This window comes from Camelus dromedarius, chromosome 7 (genome assembly GCF_036321535.1).
Source record: "Camelus dromedarius isolate mCamDro1 chromosome 7, mCamDro1.pat, whole genome shotgun sequence".
Taxonomy (NCBI): Eukaryota; Metazoa; Chordata; class Mammalia; order Artiodactyla; family Camelidae; genus Camelus; species Camelus dromedarius.
In genome coordinates this window covers 74,681,159-74,704,137 of record NC_087442.1, presented here as the reverse complement: position 1 = coordinate 74,704,137, position 22,979 = coordinate 74,681,159, and the positions used below count along the sequence as shown (strand labels likewise).

Sequence of the window (22,979 nt, the reverse complement as noted above, 5' to 3'; positions counted from 1 at the left end):
TTGGTCATTTTCAAATTTTGCTTCTACCTAATTCTCTCTTCTCCTTCTGGGACTCCAATCATAAATTCACAAATGCTAGTTTTTATTGTTGTCGTTTTTTACTTTGTCTGCCTTGCCTGTACCCCCTTTGCTCTGTTCTGTTTATTCCCCATTCTTTTTTTCCCTCTTTATTAAAGTTTGGATATTTTACATCAATTGTCTTCAAGTTGACTGACTCTGTTTTATGCTGAGTCGTCTACTGTTAAATACATCAAATGAATCAAATGAGTTCTTAATTTCAGACAGTATATTTTTTCAGTTTGAGAATGTTCATTTGACTTTTTTATACATTCCAATTAAAATTCTGCATCTTTTCATCCATTTTGTCTATCATTTCCTGTTTCTTTTAACATGTTAGTTGTTCATTTAAAACCATTGTGTTTAATATAAACAACCTTGAATTAAATTTAGTTTAATTATTAGAATAGAATAAATGTTCTTTATTCAAATTACTGGTATGATTTATGCCTCCTAACTGGACCCTAACTGATACAGAAGGCTTAACTGGAAAGCCACACAAGGCAGCTTTCTGGGGAGGTGGAAAAATGACTGAGGTGTAGGAGTATCCTTTGTCAGAATTATACAGCTAAGATTTGTGCATTTGAATTCATGTAAATTTTACCTAAAAAAATTGTAATTGAGAACAGGTGAGAAAATGAGTGGAGATATATATATATATATATATAGAGGGAGATAATACAAGGATCACAGAATGGTGATAATTGTTGAAACTGAATGATGGGTACATGGGATTTCATTATACTGTTGTTTATATGTGTTTGATGTTTTCCATAATAAAAAGTTAAAATAAAAGATAGTCATGGTAGGGTGTTTTTTTCTCATAATGTATGTAGCGAGGGGTGGATGAAATGACAGGCTTGATTTGGCTGTATAGTCATTTTCTGTTTGTTTTCTGTATCAATTATCTATTGCTATGTAACACAACTATAAAACTTCATGGCTTAAAACAACATGATCATTTAGTTTGCTCAAAAATCTGAAATTCTTGCAAGGTTTCTCAGGGAGCGCTTGTCTCTGCTCCACGTGTTCCCATCTGGGGCGGATAGGCAGGAGGTTAAAAATCCACTTTTAAGATGGTTCACTCACATGCCTGGCAAGTTGGTGCTGGATGCTGGCTGGGAGTTCAGTTAGGTTTGTGAACCAGGGGCTGGGTTCTTTTATATGGACCTCTCCATGGGCTGCTTGGGCTTCCTCACAGTACGATGGCTCAGTTGTAAGGGCAAGTGTCCCCAGAGAGAACTAGGTAGAATTTAATCACCATTTATGACCTGAGCTTGGACGTTAACATTATTTCACCTTGATTCAAGAGGAGGGAACACAGACCCCACTTCTTGATGGGAGGCATAGCAGAGTCACATTGCAGATAGAGCTCACAGCATGGGAGACACTGTTATGGCCATTTTAGAAAATACAATCAGCCACACCTGGCTTGTTCATACAAGGGGGATCCAGGATCAAGTTGAATCTCAAAGTATTATCTGAACAAATAACACATGGATCACAACAGCATCACCCAGTAAGTGGGTTTCCACCCTTCTATAAATACCCCCTTTCTTTTCTATGCTCCCCCAGGAGCACACGTGTCCTGGACATTAACAAGTTGCCTGCACAACATCTACTTCTCTCTTCCTAATGTTTCTTATATTTTCATTCCAAGCCCTACTTCTACCCCACACAGCCTGTGTGCTTCAGGGAAACTGCCTACCCCGATCTCTGGGTTTGGGCCCTGATTGGCTTATGAAACCAGTGCACTCAGGTTCCCTGGCCATAATGTTTGTGGCTATGGCAGCTGGTGGTGAGGACTGTGGGAGACGGAAGATGGGATCTAAACCAGTTGAGATCAGGTTGCTGGTTGAAATGTTGGGACAGAGATACAGTATCTCTGGATGTTCATGGGGAATCATGTGGCCCTGGAAGCCACTGGTAATTACCTTGTGTCCACAAGGAAAGATCGTTTCAGGGTGAAGTGGAGTCTGAGGGAGGCAGAGTGGGGGAAATGGAAAGAAATCAGGTCTCTAGTGACATCAGTAAGTCACTGGGTTAAACTTACCCTAAAGTTTGATCTACCGTTAGAATTTCTAATGTAGGAGGCAACGAATTCCGGGATGAGCTGAGGTTTATTACTTGAAACCTAAAGCATCTGAAGCAACACAAGGGGATTATCTTTTATTGTGAGATTGCCTAGGTTTGGTTCTTGGCTTTGCCAATTACTAATTGTGTGACTTTGAGCAAGTTTCGAAATCTCTCTGCCTCAGTTTTCTTTGTAGTGAGATTCCAGATGGATAAGAGACAGGCATTTATTTTCTAGAGTGGGAGAAAGGGATTGTGAAAAGGAAAAACAGGAAAAGAAAACTGCAAAATGTGCCCTGAGACAAATCAAGTTTAGGAAAGAATACACGGGAAAGGCGAGGATCTGGAAATGGAGTCCTTTATACTATTCACACTCACGTATCCCTTGTAAAGCCTTTGTGGGCTCCTAGAGGTTTGCAAACCAACTTAGAGACTGCTGGATTGTACATTCTATTCAAGTTAGGTAACTCTTCTTTCTTTCCCTTCCCTCCCCTCCCCTTCTCCTTTCTTTTCTTTCTTTTTCCTTCCTTCCTTTCCTTTCCTTCCCTTTCTTTCTTTTTGCCTCTTCTCTCCTCTCCTCTTCTCTCTCTCTCTCTTTCTCTCTTTCTTTCTTTCTTTCTGACAGTTTAGGCTCTGAACACCAGCCAGCCTTTTCTTCAGGGAGGGGTGTGGTGTGGCAAGAGTGGTCAGCTAAAGTTACATTAGACTATTTAATCAGCAAGTATTTGCTGGGCATCTACCATGTGCTAGTAAAGAACACTTCAATGGCTTCAAACACTTGTAGCTGTGACCCTAAAGCTGTCTCCAGCCCAAACTTTTCTCCTGAGTCCTCTGCATCTGTCTGTTTGGGTGTCCTACAAACATATTAAAGAAGTAAAAAGAATACAAAGTAGATAAACAACAAGGTCTTACAGTATAGCACAGGGAACTATATTCAATACCTTGTAATGGCCTATAATGAAAAAGAATATGGAAAAGAATCTCCCTCTATATATACAGCTGAATCACTATACTGTACACCAGAAACTAACACATTGTAAACCGACTATACTTCAGTCAAAAAAAGTAAAAAGAAATAGGTAAAGTTAATTTTCTTAATAAATTTTGTACAAATCAATCTATCCAAAATATAAACATTTCAACATAGACTCAATATAAAGTCATTTTAAATCTTCAAAACTGGGTGTGCATTTTATACTTAGAGCACATCTTGGTTTGGACTAGACACATTCAAGTGCTCAATAGCCACATGTAACTAGTAGCTGCCATATTAGACAATGCAGGACTAGACTATGTAAACATATTTAATAAGCCAAAGAATATTACCTTTGACCCAGAAACGATCATGTCTCTGAGAAGGTATTCTTTTCAAAGGCGCCAAGCTTCTGGAACTTCAGGAAGGGTCTGAGTGGCACAGGGAGGGTGGAGCGGCTGTCTACTGTCCAGTCAAGTTGGTCACCTCCATCCCAGTAATCAGTGTCACACATGGGATAGATGTTCTCACATCTACCAAAAGAAATTGGTATCTATTTTCAAATCTTCAGCAATCACAGTGATTAGATTTTTATTGTGAAAATTAAAGAAGTGATATGAGAATGCTTTAGACTGAACATTTGTGTCTCCCCCAAATTCATGTTGAAATCTAATCTCCAGTGTGATGGTATTAGGAGGTAGGGCCTTTGGGAGGTGAAGCCCTCATGAATGGGATTAGAGCCTCACAGTGAAGACTCCAGAGCACTCCCTCGCCCCTTCCATCACGTGAGGGCACTGTGAGACGACCACTATCTATGAGCCAGGAAGTTGCTCTCACCAGACACAGAATCTCTTGGACTTTGATCTTGGACTTCCCAGTCTCCAGACTGTAAGAAATAAATTTGTGTTGTTAATAAGTCACCCAGTCCATGGTATCCTGTTATAGGAGCCCAAATGGATGGAGATGGAGAATAAGTCATGGGCTAACTGTTGGCAGGGCTTATTTCAAACCACAATACCCTTTAAACCCTTAGCTGAGAAAGACTCTAGGGGAGACTTCTGGGGACATGAATAGAGATTCAACAAGTGGCCTTGCTATCTTTCTGAATTTTAACCATCCTTTTGAAGTTCTCACTCCTCAGATACTGTTGTATCTTGCATCCCTGTCTAAATGAAGCCTGTCCCAGTAAAGGACAAATTAAATGTATGGAAAATCAGAGATGGCTAGTGTCTTACTCGGCTTGGGCTGCAGTAACAAAATACCCTAGACTGGGTGGCTTACATAGCAAAAGTTTGTTTTCTTGGTTCTGGAGGCTGGAAGTCCAAGATCAAGGTGTCAACATAGCCGGCTTCTGGTGAAGGCTCCCTTCTTGCCTTGCAGATGGTTGCCTTCTCACTGTGTCCTCACATGGAAGAAAGAGAGAGAGAGCGAGCAAGCTGTTTGTGTCTCTTTATTGGATGGTGCTCACCCCATCATGAGGATCCAACCCTCACGACCTCATCTAAACCAAATTATCTCCCAAAGGCCCTGTGTCCAAGTGCCATCACATTAGGTATTAGGGTTTCAATATATGAATTTTGTGGGGGACACAGTTCAGTCTATAGCAGCTAGTACATGTAAGAAAACTAGTCTAACCCCACTGACAAAAACAAAATGTACCTGAAAATGAACTATTTTCCACCCATTAATCAATAAAAATAAAAATTTTATAATTCTCTGTTGGCAAGGTGAAAGGACATTCCTATTTGCTGCTAATGAAAATACAAATGGATAAAATCTTTGTAGAAAGCAATTTTGAAAGGTGTACAAAGAGCTTCAAAATGCACCTCTTGACTATATTCTTATAGAACTCTGTCTTAAGGAAACAGGTGAAGATATGTATATTTCACCATTAATAGTGATAATATGTGTATCATATAATATTTAATAGTGGGAAAAAGTTAGGAACAACCTAAATGCCACCCATTTAGAACTTACATATATGTATATATATATATATATATATATATATATTTTTTTTTTTTTTGCAATAGATTATCACCCAACCTCAATACATGATATTTTGAAGAAGTTTTGGTGGACATCGATAAATGTTCACAATATAATAATTAGCCAGGAAAAAAAAGGAGAATCAAAACTATATATGCTATATCCTAATTTTAATTTTGTAAAAATTATATGTATTGAGGCAAGATTGAAATTAAAATTTTATTAGAGGCTATTTCTGGTTGCCAGGATGATGGCTGATTTTTATTTTCTTTGTTTTTTTTTAAATTTTCCAAATTACATAGAGCATATATTTTTATAATCAGAAAAAGTTTACATATTAAAACAAAATAATTAAATGTTGGCTTATGTGTGGGGAAAAATGCCTCTTTTTTTGTTTTCCCACAGTATTATCAAATGAATTTTATTGATGGAGAATTAGGAGAAAAACATACAAAGAAAGCACAGGAAGCATATAAAAGCATTCATTGCTGGGAAGTGCTGGTTTCCCATCCTAGGAGGCCAGCTGGCTGGCCAGTTTGCAGGCCTGCCTCTGGTCTCTCTGGGGCAAGAGCACTTTTCCGCTGGTTGCTGTGCCAGTTGAGGTGTGAACATACTGTTTTTTAGAGAGCCAGTTTCTGTTCCAGCTCATGATGGCACCTTCATAAAGCCCTCTCACTCTGGCCTGTCTGCGACTAATTGCATACTGACAGATTTCCAAAGGTTTCTTTTTTTTTTCAAGCAGAATCTCAGGGTTCTGAGGACTACTTCTGGGGATGCGACAGGAGTTTGGGTTTTTTTCAGATTTTTTTCCCCCCTGACTTAAAAAGTTAATTTGAACTATACTCCAATTAAAAAAAATTAAAATAAAAATAAAAAGCTAACTTGAAACCACTGTGATCAATCACAGGAGATAACGGTTTCCTTCATGGCTTATGTCCCCTGTGTTGCTGCAGACTTGGGTTTTCCATCGTAGGCCACCAGCCTAGATGTATTGTTTATACAGCAGATACAAACATGGAGACACAGGATGGCCTTTGTTTTTTAGACCTTGGAGTCAGGTAGTTTTTTTATAACTTTAATTTTAGATTTGAAATAAATGAACTAAATGATCAAAGACTTGGAAATCTGGGCAATAAAATACCCTCTATATATTATTTTAAGATTTGGGGAAAATGAAAATACATTTTAGAAGTTCAAAGTTTTTTAAAAAACTGTACATATAGACACTCAGAGCCTGCGTGGGGAATTGTGGGGAAACTGAGTATTGCCTTCTAATTTCTCTCTCTCACTATAATCATCATTTCTCTCCCTCTGAGAACTCTGAAATTCTCATTCCACTGCTGTTGGACTCTCCTTCCTTGCAGATATTCTTTCCAAAAGACATTGGTATTTTAAAAGATATCATTTAGATAGGAGCCCATAAAATGAAGCCCTATGGCAGAACATCAAACAGTAGTTCATCAAAAATATTTGGAAATCTGTTTCTCCCTCAGTTTCCTACATACTAGGCAGAAGTCAGCATGGTCTACAAACAAGGCCTGCCCATAGGGACCAAAGATGGGCAAGATATTAAGGGAACAGTGTCCATAAAATTATTAAGCAGCTAAACACAGTGATTATAGCTGAGAGTGAGAAAGTGCTTTTCAAGTTGTTTGTTCAGATTTCCATTTTAACAGCTAGGAAAGATTAAAGGAGTTTGCAAAACTAGATCTGCCCAGCAGAGGGCATATTTAAGTTACAAATCATGATTTTTATGCAAAGTTTTCTATTTTTAGAAATATACAAATGATTTTAGATTTTTATGATTTTGATGCAGTTTTTATGCTTTGTGTTTCTGTCATGATTAAGTTTCTAATCTGTATTTTTAAAATATCATATTTATTTCTAAATCACATAGGTTGTATTATCAGAATTTTTTTAGAGACTAGTTGCTGCAAATATTCATCAGGACTTTGCATATATTAATTCCTTTCATTATCATGATAGCCCTATGACATATGTAGCTTTATTATCCCACGTATAGTCACGGAAATGGAGGAGCAAGAGAAGTCACTTGGCAGAGGTTACACAAGATCCAGGATTGCAGATCCAGGATTTAAACCCAGTGGACTGCACTCACTGCATTATCTTGTTTTCTCGAAAGATGGGTAGGAGTGGGAAGGAGTAAAAACAACTGTCCTGGATAAACCCCTGTTTGTTGTCAGTACTCAGACATTTTTCAGGATGTTTGAGAAAAATGGCGCAGTGAGATTAAGGAGGCAGAGCCAAAAGAAAGTGGAGAATTGCACAATTGTTTTGTGAATTTACAAGCCTGAGAAAGCCAATTAAGTCATAGTCTTTTTTGTCCTTGACTGTCTAAGTTTTCACTAAGAAGGCTAGCAATAATAAAGCCCTGATTTCTTTTTTTTTAGAGTCAAACATTCATCTTGTGGGAATGTTTGCATATTTCACCTCTGCTTATAAAGACCAAGCTAATTGTTCTATAATTTTTATTTTCACTGAGCAGAAAGAAAAAACATATTGACTCACTATGTTTCTTATTTGCAAGTGGCTATGTACTGTTCACACAATAATATATGAAACCTCAGGATATTTTATTTTGCCCAGTGAGAAACTATGAACAGTGAGGTTTCTTACGCAAAAAGTGAACATCTGAACTATGCTATTTCTGTATGACTTTATTAGCATTCCAGAGACGTATCCTTTCAACTTGATTTGATTTCTACAGGATAACTTTTCAGAAAAAGTAGTTTTCTGGTCCCTGGAGCTTAGAAATAAAAAGAAAATAAGCAATTTCTCATACTCATTAATTAGATCCCAATTTTCTTAATAATTTACTTTAAAGTTGAACTCCAGTGAAGCACTAGTTCTCAGATTCTACTGTGCTAGAAATCACCTGGGGAGCTAATCAAGGCCCCATCCTCAGAGACCAATTCACTCCATAGGTCACTCTGAGGCAGCTGTCCTCTAGGTACCAAAATAGGATGAAGCAGAGGACGTGGAGTAGGGAGTAGAGGAAATCAGTACTCTGGGGTCAGAAAACAGATGGGCTTTTCATTAGGGTTATTCAGGGAGCTGTCGAAGCGTGGCCTCCAGGCCATAGAAGATTTCCGCCCTTAGTAATAGACTAAGAAGACTATTCAAATCCAATTGCCACCGTTGGTGAGAACACTGATCTCCTGTGTCACTATATTCTCTAGGTTTGGTGGAGAAGGAAATCAGTCTGCAGATGGCTGAGGGCTCTCTGAGAGCAGCTGGTGGGGGGGCTAGGTGAGGAGGCAGAGGTGGGGAGGGAGAGACATCAAGGTCTACCATTTTGCCCTAGTCTTCAAGGCTGGGTTCCCAGCCTGTGTGCTGCACACAAAGATGGGGAAATAGCTACTGCAAAGGGGAAAATGTATTGTGCAGGGCCAGTCAGGAGAAATTATCCTCTTTTTATTTGAAGGAACACTATGAGGACTGCTGAGAGTCTAAGACAGGACTCCCAGGCCTCGATCTGCTGACACTTGGCCCTTGGAGATGGGAATAACTCTGCATGACTCAGGGGTGGAATTATTTTGTTCATGGGAAAGAGGAGTAGGAAAAAGCCAGCAAGAGTAGGCCCTAGTGGAAGAAGGGCCAAAAAGAGCACCTCCCCCACCAGGCACACGCGCACGCACACACGGACACGGACACACACACCAGGAGACCCAGCAGTGAACCAAAGAGGCAAAGAGGAATGTCTAAGGAGGACTGCACGTGGTTTCTGTGGGGTGTGTGCTATAAACCCTTTTCTCTGTCTCAAATGGAGATACATTCAATATACGCCTCACCAATCCTTTTACAAGAAGTTCCTTCTTTTGGGAAGAAACTCATAGAACAAACTATGACAGCAGCAGCTTCCTGAGGTTCCATATATGTGCCTTAAATGTTATTTTGGATTGAATTCAGTAAGTTATTCGTTTCTCACCTATGCGACCTGTGCTATAATTTCTCAAGTACATACTCTGCTGCTGCTGTGAATGATAAAATACAGAAGCATTTTAAAAAGACTTTTTGAATTCACAGTAGATTTTGATATTGATGGTGGATTTTCTTAATCAGTTTTATGGTTGGGTCTGAGGAATTTTTGACTTTAAAAAGGAGTTCCTCGTATTTAAAAAGAGTAGAAACCACTGATCTAAGGTAATAGCAATTATGTCTTCAGTGGGACTATAAAGTGCTCCTCATATAATGCAAAACAGTGTACAACAACTCTTGCATTTACAGCGGATTTTTTTTTAAAGAGTGAAGGTAAACTGCATTTTGGTTTGGTTATTTGGTAACTGAATAAAAATAAAGGGGTATCTATAAAGCATGTTTACTTAAAAAAAAAACCTGTCACATTATTTGACTTTGTCATTGTTTGAGAGAAAGTCTTTCAAGTAAGAACATGAAAATCCAGAAACACTGATACTGTTTCTTTTTCCCCAGGCCCTGTTATGTGGTCTACTTGCTACATGTCCTGAGGATCCCCTGAAGTATTTAGAGGAAATGATCATTGCTATAATGGAAAATGGCCTTGAAAGTCTTCTCTGGTAAGTATTGTTTTGATTTATGGTAGGGGGTATTTTATATTGAAGTTAAAATACTCATTGGTATAGCATCAAAAAAAGGTCTTGCTAATGAATGTTTCTAATCTCAAGATTGTTAGAGAACTCCTCCATAGGTTTCTAAGTCCCAAAGGCTTCAAAATAGAAACAATTTCCCCACTGGTTTTTAACTTGAGAAACATAACACACTGTCATCAATAATGTGCTCATACAGCAGTTTATATCAAGTTAGAGATGGGGAGAGTGAGGCATGCCCTTTTGGGGGGCACAGCAAAATCCTGAGGGGAATAGTTTGAAAAAGCCCTCCAGGTGACTCTGACATGCCTCTCCCAAAGGGAAGTGTTCTTGCTTCCCCTCAACCCATTAGAATCACTGATTTAATTATATGGAACTAATTAATATGAAACAAAATTAATTTTTGACTGCATTTTATGATTTTATGAAAGGGATATATGCATTGATCCATCAATGAAACCCAAAATTCGGAGACTGTCTGAAACTTACTTGGAACAACTTTTTGGACTGGATGATCAACTGGTAAGTATTATTAATCATGCATTCTAAACTCTAAATCTTAAGTTTGGATGGAAGCTCTCTAACAGACTTTAGATTTCATCAGAGGTTTGAGGTCAGACTCTTTTTGAAACTGGGGGCATTCAGAAAAATGAAGGACCATTACACACACATACACACACACAAACACACAGCCACACTCATAGTAACTTCCCCAAATTTCTAAGAAGCATCTGGACAGGCATTTATTCCTCTTCTTTCCAACAAAATCTTTCTATTAAATTCCCCCCTTTCTCCTTATCCTCCTCTCTTACAGAAAATAGCATTATGGAAAGTTTTAAAGGAGGATATTTTCTTCCCTTTCTAATCACTTCCTCTGTATCCCATCCCCCCTCCATTCTCTCTGCCGTCTGCCCAGGAATTATGTTTCTAAAGATACGGCTAAAACATTAATGAGATCTAAGTTAAAAGCCAGACCAATTTAATGAAAGGAACAACCCGTTCCAGCAGCTGGTTTTGATCCTGTCAAGAGGGCAAGGAAGTAATCCAGGATATGGAGACTTTTAGAACAAAGACTATGTATCTGAGAGAAGCTAAAATAGCAAAAGGCATATGTGGGGAGAGAAACAGCAACACCAATTAAGCGTATGATACCTCTAGATCCCAGGCTGGTAACTCAGTGAGTGCAGGCAGCGCTCTGGAGTTGCTGGTGAAGTTGGACACTGTAAAGTGGAATCAAAGTCATGGTCGAGGTGGGTGCTGAGAGCCTGGAACCGTCTGAAGCATCGTTTAGAAGGATGGGTGGAGAGTAACGCTAGATCCTAATCAGTGGTCTACAAGAAAAAGACAGAAACAGAGGGATGAGATGTTTCTGCCAAGCTTGGGATGATTCTGAGGCACCAACACACTGGGAAGGCCCCACATGATTGATCCCCATTGATCTGCATCATACCGTGTGGGTGTCTTAATGACTATCAGCCACAGAATTTTGATCCACCATGAGGTGCAGATACCTGCAAACTGCGTTCTTGGAGGCGTTTGGGGGCAACATCAGGAGCTGGGGTGGGGGGAGACCCAGGAAATGGGATTCTTGGTCCTCCCCTCCTTACCCCTTTCCCCATAGAACAGTTCTGCACTGAGTGTAATGTCACATGATAAAAGCTTGAAAACCACTGCTGTAAGATACTAAAATTATTAAAAACCACAGATCTCGAAGGGTAAACCACAGATCTCGAGGGGTAAACCTCATTGTCAATATTTTGAAAATGACCTTACACAATCAGATTGTGGCCAATGACTAGCAAGTAGCCTATAAAGAATCTTTAAAAATATTCACTGAATTCTAAGAGACACCATAGCTACTTCGAATTTAAAGTTTTTTTAGAAAAGGAATTCTCAGATATTTCATGACATTGAAAGCACAAACTATTGGAACCTGATAAGATTTAAAAAGGAGTATGACAATTCACCAAGGCTTAGAAAGGATGCCTGCTTTATATTCATAAGTTAGGGAAAAAAGAAACTAGATATGACTTTGCCAATGTAAATCTGTAAGTGCCTAGCATTGCTTGGGGGGCTCAGCCTAGGTTGGATAGATTAATTCATTTCTCCTTTACTCTCACAGAAAAATGAAATTTTATTTTACTTTTTTACAAAGAAGCCAGGCATTTTAATCCTCAATGTTTCTAATATTTTAAATTATAATATACTAAATAAATATTAGCTTTGCTCCCCACTCCCATTTTTCTTCCTTCTAACTGACAGTTACAACTGCCAGTCAGAGAATTTTCAATGTTTTGATAAAACATTTTACAGTCACAGACAGTTGTAATTTTTCCCATTGATCATTAAGATTGCCTTGCATGGTTTCAGTGTGTAGTCACTTTTATGGCCTCACCCTACACAGTCCTGTACAACAAGACAGCCTGCTTATATGCCTATTTATAAATATGTGTTTGTTTCAATTTGTGCAGACAGAGAGGTTGAACACAGGAAGCTGTGAGTAAGCTGAACTGTTATCAAAAAAATAAAAAAGAAAAAGAAAGAAAGAAAGAAAGAAAAAGAAAGAAAGAAAGAAAGAAAGAAAGAAAGAAAGAAAGAAAGAAAGAAAGAAAGAAAGAAAGAAAGAAAGAAAGAAACTGCTTTCATAATAATAGATAGAAAGACAGATTAACTGTGTGCTCCATAATGAAAGAACCAACCATTGTAAGGAGGAAACTAACTTCAAAGACTTGATTCTCATTTTTTAGGAAATGAAATCTCCAGATGGGCCTACTAATTATAAGGAGAAAAGGCATCTATAACATTAAAAATATTTTTTTTAATTATAGAAAAATTTAAACATAACACTAAAGTAGGGAGAATACATAATGATCTATCATTCAGCTGAAACCATAATCAACATTTTGCTAATTTTGGTGGGTTTTTAAAAATTTTTGAATGCACTTTTTTTTTTTTTACTTTCCATTTTACACCAATGCTAATGGAGAACAAAACAAAGGGCACTAGACATTTTCATTAAAAAATTTTCTTTGAGATTTCAGGATCAATGAAAGGTTTTTCCCCTCTCATTTAAATGCCCCCTGAATCAGGGACCTTTAAGTAAAAAGATATTGGAGGTGGCAGGGAGATATGTTTTCTATTTCAGGATTTTTTAAAGGTATGATTTCTAAATTTTCTACTTGGCAGTTGCATGCTTCTTCTTCTTCTTCTTTTCTTTAATTCAGAACATAAATTGTCTTCTGCTAACTTTATTCCAGGTTTCAGGGGTTAAAGTCATTGAGACAATACATGTGTACTTTTTCATTTTAGAAATTTGTCTATTAACAGAGTGAGGCAAATAGGGTAGAAACTTTAGGAACAAATATTTGCCTATCTTGTTAATTATTCTTCCCTCCCCCTTTTGCTGCAGTATTAGAAAGTAATTCCCAAGAACTGTACTATTTTGCCAGTAAATAGTTCAGTGTGTAACTCTTAACAAGAAATAACATTTTAGAGAACGTAGTACAGTGCCGTTATCTGTGAAATGCAATGAAATTAGCAATAATTCCTGCATATCCTCTAGTGCTGATTATATTCATATATATTATATATATTCCATATTCAGTTCATATTTGAGCTTCCCAAATTGCCTCAAAAACGCCTTTTTTACGTATGGCTCTGTTAAATCAAAATCCATCCAGGGTCCGCATATTACACCTGGTTGTCTTGTCATGTACCTAATGTCTCTTGTAATCTTCAATAGTTCTCCTTTTTTCTTTTTTCCCATACTTCAACTTATTTGTTGGAAAAAAACAGATCATCTGCAAAATGTCCCACATTTTCATTTCTCCTCGAATCCTTCCATTTGTTGTATTTCTTGTATTTCTTGCAAGTTTGTAGTTAGGTCTACACAAGTGAGAGTCAGGTTCTTTTTTCCTTTTTTCCTCTGGTGACAAGGATACTGCAGACGGGGTATTGGGTTCCACCTAGTGCATCATATCAGGAGGCACCCATGGGCTGCTTGACCCACTTTTAATGAATCTTGATTCCTGTAGACATCAATCTAATTCCTTGTTAGTTTCATCCCACAATACACATATGATGGTTTTGAAATAACAATACAAGACTGTTAACCATAGAAATATGGAAAGCAGTTTAAGAAAATCATGCAATTCTTTTTGCCTTTAATATGTATATGTCCTACCTGGTATTTTCATTAAAATAATACTTTTTTTTGTTAACCTAGAATAATTCTTTTTTTGTATCAATGGTCATCTTTTTTCCTCTTTGATATAATTATGCATAACATTCCTGAGAGCAAAATCAAAACAATAAAATGAGGAGTATTCAGAGTATTGCTTCCTTTCCTGCCTCTTTACCCAACCTATTCCATTCCTTTCTCTAGGTAACCAGTTTTGGTAGTTTTTAGTTTCTCTCTCCATTGTTTCTTTTTGAAAAAATATGAGCAAATACACTCAATCTTCCACCCCTTTGACTTCTTACACAGAAGTAGCAGACAATGCAGCCTTCTGCTTCTGGCTTTTCTCACTCAGTACATCCTGGAGATCGCCCCCTTACACGACTTTTAAAATTATGCTATTAGAGGGAGGACTGTGTAACAAAACCCAATCTAAATGAAAGATGTGGACTTAAAAAGTCTTACTGATGTAACAAACAAAGTTTAACTATGAGATGGAAACTTCACTTTATGACCTCAGGGGCTGGTGTTCTAATACTTTGGGAGAGGCAGACAGATCTTGTGCTGCAAACAAGATAACCACATCTTAAATCCTTGCTGGTTTGCAAACAAGATAACCACATCTTAAATCCTTATTCCTTTTCTTTTGAGATTGGGCAGATTACTGTTTTCTGAGAAGGCATCAAAATAAGTATTACTGTAACTTGGAAGGAATAAAAATAATGAAGTGTAGAAATAAAGAAGATATGAACTAGATTCATATTGTTTACTTTAGGATAAGTTTAAGTGTAAAGTAACTAATAACAGCTAATGAAATGGCATTTATGTCTGTCTGCTACGTATGGTATTTGGCACATGTATATGATAATTAGGGGGGTAATAACATAAGAGAAAAACATACCATTAGCACTTAACAGAAGCCATGTACATATAATAAATGGATTAATATAATATTAGTTTTACTCTAATATAATATTATAATTACAGACGATTTCAGAATCTTTGGTTGGCTGTTCCCACGTTCATATGTCTTACTGTGAATAGTTGCAAGTGATAAATTTGCAAAAATTTTATCTCTTTCAGCGTATTCCACAGTTCAGATGTTTAATTTATGTGGTTTTCCTATCCTGCTTGGAAAGTGAGGTATTCTTGCATGTTTGCTTTTTTTTTTTTCTTTAAAACAGGGAATCTCATTTTCTGCTTGAGAAGGCAAACAAGATCATCCAGTTTAATAGTGACGCTTAGACCTGCAATTCTATACTCCTAACAATAGAGTTAATAATAATGCCATAGTACTTGCCTTAAAATGCTTTAAAGTAAGTGCAATATAATGGGAAAATGTTAAGCTGTGACTTTAACTTTTAAAAATTAGATAATAGGCATACACAATACAATCCCAAAATATATAAAGAGTACATAGTTCTTCTAGTCTGTTCTTGTTTCCCTACTGCCTAATTCTACTCCCCAGATGCAACCATCGCTCTCATTCTCTTGTGTATCTTCCCGTGAGTTCCATTTATTTCTAAGGCTTGTTATTTCATTTCTTTATTTTAGATGACTCCAGAATTAATGATAAAAGCATGTACTTTTTATACTGGACGTTTACTAAAGACCCACTTTTGGTAAGAACGTGATTTTTATACACTGTTTGTGTTCTTATTCTTGACATTATCCACATAAGGAAAAGCTCACTTTTGGCCATTTGTGCTGATTTTATCTATTTAATCTTGTCTCCACCATTTTGTATTATGTATTTCTTTTACATTTAATTGGCTTTTAGTTAGTTAAAACATGCTTTTCTTTGAGGAATCACTTTGTCTTTTTTCTTTCATAGAACTTCAGAACTGAAAGGCTAGGTCCACAGTCTCCTTATCTGCTCCTTATCTGAAGCCCGTGGAGCCAGGCATGTTTTGGAGATTCAGATTCCTACTTTTTTTTTTTTTTTTTTTTTTTAAATTTTAGAAAGGCAATCACTTCACATACTGTGTATGATATGACATCTTCAGTGGTGTTCAGGGTGACACATTGAAACCAAACATATCTGAACATACCAGTATTTCTACAGTGAAAACATACATATATATTCTTACTGAATGAAATGAAGAGAAGCAATGAACAGCCACCTGTCAGATTCAGGGAGGTTTTGATGCAAAATTAGTTTAGGTCAGGTCTAGTTTTGTCTCTAAATAGGTTTTAAAAAAAAATTTTGGATTTCAGAGCTTTCTGAACATGGAAATGCAGACAAGAGAAGTGCAAGTTTAAAGGAAATGCAAGTAAAAAGGCTGTAAATAAAACAATAAAAATAATTTAACAATTTCTTTCATGCTGTGGCTTTTGAGGAGGTAAAGGAGGTCCAGTGTATTATTTCTTCTCTCTCTCAATTTATTTACTAATTTATTTCCATCATATCAAAATACGATGTTTCTGCATTTTCTGCCTATAGCATGTGGAGAGAGACAATGACACCTTGCACAAATGAAGTTGAAATTCTGGCTGAACAAATGGAAAGAGCAAGAGAATATGACAATTTCAGACTTCAAAAATGTGTATTTCATCACTGGCACTCTTATGTGAAACATCAGAAAGAACAACGTAAAGGTAAATCCTTACACAGTAGCAATTAGCTTTTGTTTTTGTGTATTCAAAGTTTTGACAAACTTAACAGTTAACATAGTTTGTACTAGAGAATTATTATTTTTATATCTAGAGAATTATACTGAAATAGAAAGCCACTAATTTGAAATATTTAATAAGGGTTGTCTCAAAAGGTTTTAGTATAATAGAAAACAAGCATTTTTTTAAAATAAAATTCTAGATGTATTTGTGTGATGTGTTATAAAAGTATCAATGTAAGTAAGGGTCCACTATTAGCTATTTTACATAATGGAGAGGTGGTATATATATGTGTGTATATATATATATATAAAAATGGACAATATTTTGTAAAGAGCTCTTCATTCTTTTATAGATATTTAATGAATACCTGAGGGAACAAAGAAAAATAATTTTCTTTTACTTAAACCCTTGATAGCTGTAATGAGTGGACAGTGTACATATGTGCTGTTAGGAGCAGGGGTAGAGAACTCCAGCCTTTGGCTTAGATTTTATCCAGCTCACCAGATACTGGTTTGTTCGTGGCTGCTATAAATCAAGGAACCATTTCCTCTTGATTGGCTCCTGTTGGCCCCTCAGTCAGAGTGGACCTTCTGAAGGTTTTAGCATAAGGGTAGTGGGCCTCTCTTCCTGAGAGGAAACAATTATCTATAGCTAAGAGTGGTGTCCCCGGGCCTGCCTTAACCATCCTCCTTCCTGGCCTGGCCCCTGTGTTTGATCTTGGGATCCTGGTTAAAAAAATACATATGGGGCAATCTATTTAATCATAGGGCATTGAACTAAATCAGAATACTACTTCATGATTGTTTTCCTGTTAATATATTTGGAAGTTCTGGTTTTACAAAGAACAAATTTCTTTAAAAAATGATGTATATCTTGACATTTTATTACATCTACTGTATCTTAATTTTTAAGGGCAAAAGTGATGTTACAGGTTAATCAAGTCTCAGGAGTACTATCTATTGCTGCTGAAAGGAATTAATTTCAGATGTAATTAAAATAAAAACTATTAGATGCAACACTGGTTCAGGTTATAAACATGATCAACATATTATAAACATTTTATTTTTTGGAAACCGCTTTAACCATGTATAGTAATCTAATACATTTTCTTCAGATACACTACAGCGGATTCAACAGATAATCTACTGCCGCAGGCTAGTAACTATCCTAATTAAATGGAGGGATAAAGCAAAACAGAAGTATAAAAAGAGAGAAGATGAGCTGGTATGGCATATTGGAAACTTAGTTTTTTTAGAAACTGATTTTTGTGATTTTATTGATGTTGCCTCATAAAACTGCTGTGTGGGGAAAATACTAAAATCCTGACTATTCTGTACTTCTAGTTGGGTCTTTGTTCTTTTAAGTTAATAATTTAAATGTCACTTCAGTCATCCCAAATATTTCCTAATAAGTTCTGTTGTTTCATTTGAACTATGAACATCAGGAAAGAATCTTTTAATATTTTGTTTAAATTTATTGATAAAGACACTAAGAATTTTGGTTAAGCAAGTGTTTAGGTGGATATAGCTGTCTAAATTGGAAGAGAAACTATTTGATATGATTATAATAGAGACATAAATGATAGAATGAATAAATGTATTCTTTTCTAGATAAGATTAAATTGCTATTTATTCTTTTTCAACATTCAATTTAATACATTATAATCTTAATACTAGATTATTTTTAAGCTACTAAATTGCTAAATTTAAAGGATCATTCTTAACTGGGTTACCCACTAGGAATTAATATAATTAAAACAGAGGATCCAAGCAAACTCCTCAAAAACTTAAAAATATTTCCAGTTTGCTTAAGCTATTAGTACTGGTATATTATCATTTAATGCTGTTTTAGGATATTCATAGTAACTACTAGGAACAGACATAGAAACATGCTGGAATTTTTTGTAGTTATTTAGTAGATAACAGTTAATATTCTTTGAAATGCAAAGTCAGGATAAATAGAGAAGAGAAAAACAGGAAGAAATTAACCCCCCTGTTTTGTGGTTGCCCCATGGAGGGGAGCATCAACGCCGCTCACCCCAAATTGGTTCAGATGTTGCAACTGATGATACCACACATGTATCAAGAAAGTAGGAACAGATTTATTGCACACATAACGCTTGAAACCGTGCTGGAGTCTGAGAAGCATGAAGTATCTTTCCTGCCCTCTAGAAGGTTATCACCTACTGGTATTGAACTGGTCTGCTTATAGGATGAACTCTAGGATTTGCCTTTTGCGGACTGCATTTTCCACATGCCACTTAAACAGTTATACTTTGGGTACCACTGCTCTGGTCTGGTCATTCTGAGCCTTCCACCGCCTTGTGTACTAAGCTAGCGTTTTGACCTCACCCCCCATGCCTGGTCATTGATTGTCTAATGGTGAAATAGGTAATTGTGCATGACCAGGCTGCCCCTTTTCTACCCCCCTTAAAACCTGAATGTCGCGACTGAGAGCTGACAGTATTGTTCTCTTAACCATCTCTACACACTGAGCATAATGTTTTGTAGTAGGTGATATATATTAATATATATGATAATGTATATTACATGTAATATAATAACTTTGTCCTTAGTATAGACATGTATTATATAGTTAATTGAGTATTTAGAGACAATGCTTTCTTTTAGCTCTGTGATTTCTTGGCCTAACAATAACGCTGCATCCTCCTGGGTGAAGTGAGGAAAGCAGGCGAGTGCTGGAGGGGAGGCAGGGAACACTATGTGCTAGCTCTCCAATGCTCTTCCTTAGACTTTGACATGTACATGTATTACCCCCAAATTGCGTGTGTGCAATACTTACTTATCCTTAGGGTTTTTTCTTGATTATGCAGTTTTCAGGAATGTATTGAAAGTTAAAATGGGGACTTTCTGTAATGATCTATCAAGTAAATCTCCAAATTCTTTCTTTCTTTTTTTCCCCCCCAAATTCTTTCTTTCTGACTCTCTCTCTATAGTTCCATGCTAACCCTCTCCATCCATGGCCCAGATACCACTTCTGTCATTACCAGAACCTTGACTCTGCTGGTTTCAGAGAAACCACAGAGTCCGAGAAAAGGCAGGACCACAGCTTCAAGGTGACTGTCTGTGCCAATGTTGTGTGACAACTGATGGAAATGGTCTATAGTGCTTTGGTGGTTCAGAGAACACTGACCATGCTCTGGACAATGATAATTCATATGATGATGATGATAATGAATAATGTTTAATTGGTGCTATCATTGTGTCAAGTACTGTGCTTTATATATCATCTCATTTAATCCTCACAACACTTCCATGGAATTTGTAAATTATTTTCATGGCAGATGTTAAAGCATGAACTTCAATTTAAAAAATGGAAAAGCAAGGTAAAAGTCAACGTAAATGCTAAAGAAGAATCCATTTCTCCTGAACACTGTGTGTCTGAAGTCTCTCTTATAAGTGAGATTCCTGAATTTGACATTTCAGAATTTCCCAAAAGAGCATTATTACAGGTTCGTATGAATTCATATGTTTTAACTAGTTGTTTTCACAATGTGTGTTTAAAGAGTGGTTTTATGAATCCTACATGAATGATAGAACCATATTTTGAAGAAAAATATTTTTTACAACTACCTTTGGGCTATCTCATTTTCTGGAGGTCATCCATCTGGATGGCTGTAAGTTAAATGTAACAGTTGAAATGGAGAAATGAAAGCTATAGGAAATAAGAATGAAAGGAATGTTTCTCTTTCTTCCTCCTTCAAGCATATGTTGTCATTTAAGGTGAAACAGATTTTAGGTACCCCAGTGCTTACCTTTTTATCTCTAATCTCTAATCCTTTAATCTTAACATTACAGCTCCACTCCAGAATGTAAATGGGGCTTGTTAGATTGCACATTTCGGTCAGTTAAAATATTTATGCATATCATCTTTCTTCCTTAGACTATGAATTCATAAAAACAAGACTCATGTATCTCTATCTTACAACTCATTGATCTGTGAAACATAAGGTATAATACCAACTACTGGTTATATTCTGTCCTGTTTTGATAAGTAATTTCTACTTTGTGGAATTTACCTGATAAATGGTAGAACAGTTGTAAAATATCACCTTATTCGGGTTGATGGCAGCTCTACATTATAAAATCCCATGTGTTATATACATCCTTCTAAATGTAGAAAATTGAACTTGTTATTTTTGGGTACAAGATATCTATATTTATATCTAATTTTACACTTTATGTATAGCATAGAGTTAGGATAAGGATATTTTTGTCCACTGCTTCCTTGTTATAAATTACCTGCTCGTATCTTGCTTGTTTTAAATTGGAATTCCTGTAATTTTCTTACAGTTTGTAATAGCTCTTTAACCCTTTGGAATGTATTTGAGATTTTTTTCCCCCCTACACTTGATGTTTGCATTCAATTTTTGCCTACAGAGTCTTTCAATGGGAAAAAATGTAAAGCTTTATGTAACAAAGTCTATTACTAATGCCCTACTTCTGTTTTTGTGTCATATTAATATGTCATTCTTGGCTATTTTTCTAAGCCGTATCACATTCCTTCCTACACTTATGCATCTGGGTTTTCTGTCTTTGCATTCCTATGCATTGACTGCTTATGTTTCTTTATTTCCTTGTTAAGTGGCTGCATTTTCAATTTATTGCAGACTATGCCTTAAAATAATTTCCTACCACTTTACATATAATATAAGAACCTAACAAAAGTGTGATTTCATTTTCCCTCTTCTGTGCTTCATGCTATTATTGCCATGCATTTTATTTCTATATATTTATAAACCCTACACTATAATGTATTTTTTTGCTTTGAACCATTATATTTTACCCAACATGTACTTTTAATTCTTAAGAATCTCAAAGAGAAAAGTTGCAAGGACAACTCAAAGAACTTTTTTCCCTCAATGATTTGAGAGTAAGTTGCTACTGTGATACCCTACCACCCCTAAATATTATTGGTGTATTCACTGTAAACAAGGGTGTTCTCTTATAGTCAGCCATCAAAATCCCCAGACTGAATTCAGGTCTCTCCAGGTGTCCCAGTAATGTCACAGTAATGCAAAATGATCCCGTCCAGAATCACCCAGAACAACTGATCGTCATGGCTTCTTCAGTCTTGTAACTGGTCCTCAGTCTTTCTTTAATTTTCATTCCCTTGACAAGAAGATTAGACCAGGTTTATTGCAGAATATTTCTTAAACTGAGTTTGTTTTACGTTTCCTCAAGAACAGATATGGGTTCTGCACTTTGGTTAGAAATCCCGCAGACGTCACGCTGCACTCTCCTTCCTGCATCCTCTCAGGGCCACAGGATTTGGATCTGCCCATGATTGGTGATGTTCACTTACTTGGTGGTGATCGCCTGATGAAGATGGTGTCTGCTAGGCTTCTCCACTATTCAGGTGCCCCCTTTGTAATGGGTGTGCATGTTGTGGGTAGGCACTTCACAATTACATGAGTATTCTCACTCCTCATCAAACTTTCAGCTTGTTTATATCAGCATGGGCTCAGAGTTTTCTTTTCTATTCAATGGGTTATAATCCATTACTATCGCTATTTATTTTGGTGCTCAAATTGTTCCAGATTCAGACATGGGGAGTCCTCTCAAGTTGCCTTCTGTGTCCCTTTGACATGTAACTATCATCCTTTGAGCACTTCCTTATTTGATAGCAAAGCACAATGTCCCAGGCTCATCTTGTCCTTTCCCTGCTCCACCCCAGATAGGTCATTTCTCTAAGATTCTCTGAATCCTTTTTAATGGAGAATTGTACATAGAAACCAAGATTTGAACACTACCTGTGTTCATTGCCATTGGAGTGTCACTTCTCCTGTGCCTTCTCAGTAGATAGAACTAGAGACTTTAAGTAGGTACACACATGTACACATTTTAACCCATATCTACATACCTCTATATATTGAAAACCTAAACTGTATCCTCTATTTCCCCACAAATTGGCTGATTCTGTTGTTCTTCTTGGTTTTAGTTTAGATTTGAGTTTTCATTTGAACTTTTTCCTTCAGCACGAAGAACCTCCTTTAACAATTCTTGAAGTATAGGTCTGTTGCTGCTTAATTTTCCCAATTATTATTTCTTTGAAAAAGTCTTTATTTTTACTCTATTTCTGAAAGATAGCTTCACTAGATTTAGACTTCTAGGCTGACAGGTTTTGTTTTTTTTTTTTAATTTCATTCATTCCAGTTTAAAGATGCCATCCTCTTGTCTTCTGGATTGCATTGTTTTAAATGAGAAATCAGTGGGATAATTTTTTTCTCCCTTTGTACGTACATGTCTTCTTTCATGTTGCTTTTAAGACTTTTCTTTTTATTACTGGATCTTCAGCTATTTGATTATGATGTGCCTTGCTGTAGTTTTCTTTATGTTTATCCTTCTTGCGATTCATTGAACTCCTGGATATACATGTTTATATTTTTCAGAAAAGTTGTAAAGTTTTCAGCCATGAGTTCTTCAAATATTTTTCTGTCTCCTTCCTCTTTCTGGGACTACAATGACACATATATTAAACAACTTAA

At 36.5% G+C, this 22,979-nt stretch overlaps 1 protein-coding gene and 1 long non-coding RNA gene across 2 annotated transcripts in view; one reads left to right on the top strand and one right to left on the bottom strand.

Annotated features, from left to right (window-relative positions):
* Positions 1–22,979, top strand: part of FBXL13 (F-box and leucine rich repeat protein 13) — a 167,327-nt gene that overhangs the window by 3,277 nt on the left and 141,071 nt on the right. Inside the window, exons 2-7 of the mRNA XM_010984850.3 lie at positions 9,545–9,648; positions 10,110–10,200; positions 15,410–15,477; positions 16,299–16,453; positions 17,586–17,695; positions 19,776–19,943. Coding sequence (XP_010983152.1) covers positions 9,545–9,648; positions 10,110–10,200; positions 15,410–15,477; positions 16,299–16,453; positions 17,586–17,695; positions 19,776–19,943 — 696 coding nt within the window. The remainder of the gene's footprint in view (positions 1–9,544; positions 9,649–10,109; positions 10,201–15,409; positions 15,478–16,298; positions 16,454–17,585; positions 17,696–19,775; positions 19,944–22,979) is intronic.
* Positions 3,391–22,979, bottom strand: part of LOC116153957 (uncharacterized) — a 55,610-nt gene continuing 36,021 nt past the window's right edge. The window contains exons 2-3 of the long non-coding RNA XR_010381725.1: positions 10,831–11,009; positions 3,391–3,636 (exon numbers count right to left, since the gene is read on the bottom strand). This is a non-coding gene — a long non-coding RNA (uncharacterized LOC116153957). The remainder of the gene's footprint in view (positions 3,637–10,830; positions 11,010–22,979) is intronic.